Source organism: Coturnix japonica, linkage group LGE22C19W28_E50C23, assembly GCF_001577835.2.
Source record: "Coturnix japonica isolate 7356 linkage group LGE22C19W28_E50C23, Coturnix japonica 2.1, whole genome shotgun sequence".
In the NCBI taxonomy this organism is placed as follows: Eukaryota; Metazoa; Chordata; class Aves; order Galliformes; family Phasianidae; genus Coturnix; species Coturnix japonica.
Genome location: NC_029544.1, coordinates 583,387 through 590,715, shown reverse-complemented (window position 1 = coordinate 590,715; position 7,329 = coordinate 583,387). Strand labels below are relative to the sequence as shown.

The 7,329-nt window shown below is 57.6% G+C and overlaps 1 protein-coding gene across 2 annotated transcripts in view; it reads left to right on the top strand.

Moving 5' to 3' along the window:
• Positions 1-7,085, top strand: part of PDE1B (phosphodiesterase 1B) — a 10,245-nt gene extending 3,160 nt beyond the window's left edge. The window contains exons 5-14 of one of the 2 annotated variants that reach the window (XM_015886875.2): positions 158-298; positions 1,115-1,215; positions 2,252-2,377; positions 3,780-3,881; positions 3,968-4,088; positions 4,185-4,266; positions 4,874-5,000; positions 5,199-5,335; positions 6,495-6,603; positions 6,704-7,085. In XM_015886875.2, coding sequence (XP_015742361.1) covers positions 158-298; positions 1,115-1,215; positions 2,252-2,377; positions 3,780-3,881; positions 3,968-4,088; positions 4,185-4,266; positions 4,874-5,000; positions 5,199-5,335; positions 6,495-6,592 — 1,035 coding nt within the window. In that variant the 3' untranslated portion in view covers positions 6,593-6,603; positions 6,704-7,085. The remainder of the gene's footprint in view (positions 1-157; positions 299-1,114; positions 1,216-2,251; positions 2,378-3,779; positions 3,882-3,967; positions 4,089-4,184; positions 4,267-4,873; positions 5,001-5,198; positions 5,336-6,494; positions 6,604-6,703) is intronic. The other variant, XM_015886874.2, reaches the window with a different exon arrangement.
• Positions 7,086-7,329: the final 244 nt, after the last annotated feature.

Below are 7,329 nucleotides of genomic sequence, written 5' to 3'. Positions count from 1 at the left end.
CATCCCATCCCATCCCATCCCATCCCATCCCATCCCATCCCATCCCATCCCATTCCATTCCATCCCATATCCATCCCATATCCCATCCCATCCCATCCCCATCCCCAGGGTGTAATTCCCCTTTACACAAGCCTGACACACGCGTGTGCCCCCTTAGATCCCCGCTGTGTTCCTCACCACGCTGCTGGACGCGCTGGAGGTCGGCTATGGGAAATACCGTAACCCTTATCACAACCAGGCACACGCTGCCGATGTCACCCAGACTGTGCACTGCTTCCTGCTCCGTACTGGCATGCTGGTATGGGGACACTATAGGGACACTATAGGGATGCTATAGGGACGCCATAGGGACACTATAGGGACACTATAGGGACACTATAGGGACACCATAGGGACACCATAGGGACACTATAGGGACACCATAGGGACACTATAGGGACGCTATGGGGACGCTATGGGGACACTATAGTGACTCTATGGGGACACTATAGGGACACTATGGGGACACTATGGGGACACTATGGGACTCTATGGGGACACTATGGGACACTATGGGGACGCTATGGGGATGCTATGGGGACACTATGGGGACGCTATGGGGACACTGTGGGGACATTATGGGGGCACTATGGGGACACTATGGGGACATTATGGGGACAATATGGGGACACTATAGGGACACTATGGGGACACTATGGTGACACTATGGGGACACTATGGGGACAATATGGGGACACTATAGGGACACTATGGGGACACAATGGGGACACTATAGGGACACTATGGGGACATTATGGGGGCACTATGGGGACACTATGGGGATGCTATGCGGACACAATGGGGACATTATGGGGACACAATGGGGACACTATAGGGACACTATGGGGACACTATAGGATGGGGGTCACCCCTTGTTTTGGGAGCAGGAGGGGTCACCTCATGCTGTCACCCCCACTTGGTTGTTACGCTGCCATGGGGACACACGTCGGTGTCACACTCAGCTGTGGGGTTGCACACACACTCAGGTCCCCATGCCCCTATTGCTGGGTGGCACTGGGCTGTCCCTGTCCATGTTTGGGGTGTATGTGTCCCCCCCTCACCCCGTGTCCCCCAGCACTACCTGACGGAGATTGAGGTCCTGGCCATCATCTTTGCTGCTGCCATCCACGACTACGAGCACACGGGCACCACCAACAGCTTCCACATCCAGACCAAGTGAGGGACGTGCACGGCACGGGGATGTGGAATGGCATGGGGACGTGGCATGGCACAGGGATATGGCATGGCACCATGGCACAGGGATATGGCATGGCACAGGGATATGGCATGGTACAGGGATATGGCATGGCACCATGGCACAGGGATATGGCACAGCATGGGGACATGGCATGGCTATGGGGACATGGCATGGCATAGGGGACATGGCATGGTATGGGGACATGGCATGGCATGGGGATATAGCGTGGCAGATGGATGTGGTATGGCATGGGGATATGGCATGGCAGATGGATGTGGCACTGCCTGGGACATGGCATAGCATGGGGATATGGGATGGCACAGGGATATGGGATAGCATGGAGATATGGGATAGCATGGGGATGTGGCACAGGGTTGTGGGATGGCACAGGGATATGGGATGGCATGGGAACATGGCAGAGGGATATGGGATGGCAGAGGGATATGGGATGGCAGAGGGATATGGGATGGCATGGGGACGTGGCTCAGGGATATGGGATGGTGTAGGGATATGGGGTGGCATGGGGACGTGGCACAGGGATGTGGGATGGCATAGGGATATGGGATGGCATGGGGACATTGGCACAAGGATATGGGATGGCACAGGGATATGGGATGGTGTAGGGATAAGGGATGCCATGGGGTCGTGGCACAGGGATATAGGATGGCACAGGGATATGGGATGGCACAGGGATATGGGATGGCATGGGGTCGTGGCACAGGGATGTGGGATGGCACAGTGATGTGACATAGCACGGAGACATGGCACAGCATGTGAACAAAGTGCAGAACAAGGGACCCATTGTGGGGACACATGGGACGCTGTGGGGCAAGGGAGCATTGCTCATCACCCCATGGTTATAGGACAGATGTGCTGGCACTGTAGGGCCAGTCAGGCTCAGATTGAGATGCTCTGAAGCCATAGGGCCAGCAATAAGGCCAGGCTATAAAGGACTGGCACTGCCATGTGGGACACCGAGCGGTGCCACCATGTGCCCCCACTGTCCCCCCCCAGGTCAGACTGTGCCATCCTGTACAACGACCGCTCGGTGCTGGAGAACCACCACATCAGCGCTGTGTTCCGCATGATGCAGGATGAGGAGATGAACATCTTCGTCAACCTCACCAAGGACGAGTTCGTGTGAGTCCCCACCGTCCCCATTGTGCCTGCCAGCCCCATTGGCCCCATTGACCCCAATGTCCCCATTGACCCCAATACCCCCATTGACCCCATTGACCCCACTGTCCCCATTGTGCCTGACAGCCCCATTGGCCCCATTGGCCCCACTGTCCCCATTGTGCCTTCCAGCCCCATTGACCCCATTGGCCCCACTGTCTCCGTTGTCCCCATTGTCCTCACATTGACCCCATTGGCCCCATTGGCCCTACCATCCCCATTATTCCTGCCATCCCCATTGACCCCATTGGCCCTACCATCCTCATTCTGCCTGCCATCCTCATTGTCTCCATTGACCCCATTGACCCCATTGTCCCCACATTGACCCCATTGTCTTCACCATCACCATTGACCCCATTGACCCTATTGTCTGCATTGGCCCTACCATCCCCATTATTCCTGCCATCCCCATTGTCTCCATTGGTCCCACTGTCTCCATTGTCCCCATTGTCCTCACCATCCCAATTGACCCCACTGGCCCCATTGGCCCCACCATCAAAATTGTGCCTGCCATCCCCATTGACCCCATTGTCCCCATTGTTCCCATTGTCCCCACCATTCCCATTGTCCCTGCTGCCCCCGTTGTCCGCACTCTCTCCATTGACCCCATTGTGCCCCACATTGACCCCATTGTGCCCCATTGTCCCCACAATCCCAGTTGACCCCACTGGCCCCATTGACCCCATTGACCCCATTGTCCCCATTGACCCCATTGTCCCCATTGACCCCATTGTCCCCATTGACCCCAATGTCCCCATTGACCCCATTGACCCCAATGTCCCCATTGTGACTGCCATCCCCATTGACCCCATTGTCCCCATTGACCCCACTATCCCCATTGACCCCAATGGCCCCACAATCCCCATTGTGCCTGCTATCCCCATTGGCCCCATTGTCCCCATTGCCCCCACTATCCCCATTGCCCCCATTGTCCCCATTGACCCCATTGTTCCCATTGATCCCATTGACCCCATTGACCCCATTGTTCCCATTGATCCCATTGTCCCCATTGTCCCCATTGATCCCATTGTCCCCATTGATCCCATTGTCCCCATTGCTCCCACTGTCCCCATTGCCCCCACTGTCCCCACTGACCCCACTGTCCCCATTGATCCCATTGTCCCCATTGTCCCCATTGATCCCATTGTCCCCATTGATCCCATTGTCCCCATTGTCCCCATTGGCCCCACTGACCCCATTGACCCCATTGATTCCATTGGCCCCATTGATCCCATTGACCCCATTGTCCCCATTGGCCCCATTGACCCCATTGTCCCCATTGTCCCCATTGTCCCCATTGCCCCCACCATCCCCTTTGTCCCTGCTGCCCCATGGTCCACGCCAGCCTTGTCCCCTCTTGGCACAGGGAGCTGCGCGCTCTGGTCATCGAGATGGTCCTGGCCACCGACATGTCCTGCCACTTCCAGCAGGTGAAGTCCATGAAGACGGCCCTACAGCAGCTGGAACGGTGAGGGTGGGGTGTTGGGGACGTGGCACCGGGGGGATGGGGGGACACGTTTTGGGGTCAGCTCTGAGTCCTGATGCCCTTCTTAGGATCGATAAATCCAAGGTGCTGTCGCTGCTGCTGCACGCAGCCGATATCAGCCACCCCACCAAGCAGTGGGCAGTGCACAGCCGCTGGACCAAGGCGCTGATGGAGGAGTTCTTCAGGCAGGTACGGCCCCCGTGTCCCCTGGGGTCAATGGGGACCCCCACATTGCTCTATGGGGACCCCCACATTGCTCTATGGGGACACTCTGTGCCTCTGTAGGGTGACAAAGAGGCCGAACTGGGGCTGCCCTTCTCACCCCTCTGCGACCGCACCTCCACGCTGGTGGCTCAGTCCCAGATCGGTGAGTGGTGGTCGCATCCCCAAACTCCATCCCCAACCAACCCCAAACCAACCCCATCCCCAACCAACCCCATTCCCATCCCCAACCCCATTCCAAACCAACCCTATCCAACTGCATCCCCCAACCAACCCCATCTCCAACTCCAACCCCATCCCCAACCCCAACCTCATCTAACCCATCCCACCCATCCCACAACCCATCCAGCCAACCCATCCGCCACCAACCCAACCAACCGCAGTCCCAATAACGCCGATCCCCAACCAACCATCCCAAACAACCCCATTCCCATCCAACGGTTCTCAGCTCCCATTCGAACCCATTCAAACAACCACCCAACACACCATGATCCAACCAACCATCTCTCATACCCCATTCCGCGAACCCCAAGCCATTCCAACCGGACACCGATTCCCATCTGCCAACCATTCAACCAAGTCCCTATGCGCAACTGCATGCCCAAACCAACCCCATCTCCAACCAACCCCATCCTACCAACCTGAAACAAACCCATCCGCCATCCTAACCCCATCAAACGCCATCCAATCTGGGAAGATGCAGCCCCTCCCTCATTGAGCCTTGTGCCGTTGTATTCTCCCCCCCACCTCAGGTTTCATTGACTTCATTGTGGAGCCCACCTTCTCCGTACTGACCGACGTGGCCGAGAAGATGGTGCTGCCCCAAAACGAAGACAGCTCCAAAGCCAAGGGGAACCCAACAGGAGGCCAGCAGCCCAGGTTGGGGGCCAGCATCCACCCCATCTCCTATCCACCAGGCTCAGCCGCGTGTCTGTGCCTCAGTTTCCCCTTTCTCAGCCTTGAGGAGGGAACCCATTGCATTTGGGATATGAGGATGTATGGGGTGGGGTGACCCATTGCATTTGGGATATGGGGATGTATGGGGTGGGGTGACGCTGGTGGCTCTGCCCCCTGCAGCTCCCAGTGGAGACAGACATCCCTGGATGAGCACCTGGAGCTGGGGGACATCAACGCTGACCTGTCCAGCTTCCGATCCACGTGGACCAAATACATCCAGGAGAACAAGCAGAAGTGGAAGGAGAGGGCGGCCAGCGGTGGGTGATGGTCAATAGGGCCACCAGATGTCCTTTGGTGGTGGCCTATGGGATGGGGACCCATGGGATGGTGGTCTATGGGATGGTGATCTATGGGGAGGTTGCCTATGGGATGGGGACCCATGGGATGGTGAGCCATGGGGATGTGACCTATGGGATGGTGATCCTTGGGGAGGTGGCATATGGGATGGTGACCCATGGGGAGGTGGTCTATAGGATGGTGACCCATGGGATGGTGGTCTATGGGATGTTGATCTATGGGGAGGTTGCCTATGGGATGGTGGCCTATGGGATGGCGACCCATGGGATGGAGACCCATGGGATGGTGATCTATGGGGAGGTTGCCTATGGGATGGGGACCCGTGGGATGGTGGCCTATGGGATGGTGACCCATGGGATGGTGGTCTATGGGATGGTGATCTATGGGGAGATGGCCAATGGGATGGTGTCCTATGCGGAGATGGCCTATGGGATGGGGACCCATGGGATGATTGTCTATAGGATGGTGAACCATGGGATGGTGACCCATAGGATGGTGTCCTATGGGGAGGTTGCCTATGGAATGGTGACCCATGGGATGGGGACCCATAGGGAGGTGTCTTATGGGATGGTTACCCATGGAGAAGTGGTCTATGGGATGGGGACCCATGGGATGGTGGTCTATGGGATGGTGAACCATGGGATGGTGACCCATGGGATGGTGATCTATGGGGAGGTTGCCTATGGGATGGTGTCCTATGGGATGGGGACCCATAGGATGGTGTCCTATGGGATGGTGACCCATGGGATGGTTACCCATGGGGAGGTGGTCTATAGGATGGTGACCCATGGGATGGTGATCTATCGGGGGTGGCCTATGGGATGGTGAACCATGGGATGGTGACCCATGGGGAGGTGTCCTATAGGATAGTGACCCATGGGGTGGGGACCCATAGGGAGGTGTCCTATGGGATGGTTTCCCATGGGGAGGTGGTCTATGGGATGGTGACATATGGGATGTTGTCCTATGGGATGGGGACCCATGGAATAGAGACCAACAGAGAGGTGGCCCATGAAGAGGTGTCCTATGGGATGGTGACCCATTGGAGGTGACCCCATAAATGAGATGGCTCTTGCTCATCCCTGGAGACCCCCTGATTGTCCCCATGTCCCCCCGCAGGCATCACCAACCAAGCGTCCATTGAGGAGCTGTCACCCTATGAGGAGGAGCCCCCCGTGCCCCCCACCCAGCACAAGCACAACGGGGAGGTGGAATAGCACATGGCGAGGTGGGCACCCAATGCATGTTGGGGGGGGGGGGTCACTTTGGGGAGGGGGCTGCATCTCATTTCGTACCAACCCTGACTTGTCCCCCATTGGGGGTGGCAGGTCCTCATCCAACCCAATGACACCGTCCAGTCCAAAGTCTTTGATGCCATCGACTTCAGCACCATTCAAAGGGAATCTGCATTGAGAGCATCCCCCGATGGCAGCGCCGGGTCCTGGGGGGGGGGGGCTGGGACCCCCGGGGCCCCCCCCCCCCCATCATGTGCCAAACGATGCCAAACCACATGGTGCTGCTCCATGGGAGATGGGTGATGCCCTTATGGCTGTTTAGGAATCTGCTTCTCGCCCCATAGGGGAACCAGGTGTTGGGGTGGCACTGTGGGGTGTGGGGGGGTGGCAGGGGGCTGGTTATGGCTCAGTGCCACCCCCATATTGGGGACACTCCCCTATGGGGCTCAGCCCCATGGACACCCCAAGGCTTCCATTGGGGTCCTGCCCCCAAGATGTGGGGCTGGGAGCTGAGAGGGGGGGAGATGGGGGGCAACGATGGTTCCCACAAGTGGCCCTGAGGGTCTTCCAGCAGCCCCAGTTCTGTGCCTGCAGCTCCTCATGGACATCCAGCCCCCCCCACCCCGGCTCCAAAACACCCCCAGGAACCCTAATGAGTGCTCTAGAACCCCAAAGGAGTGCTCTAGAACCCCTAATGGTTACTCCAGAACCCCATACTG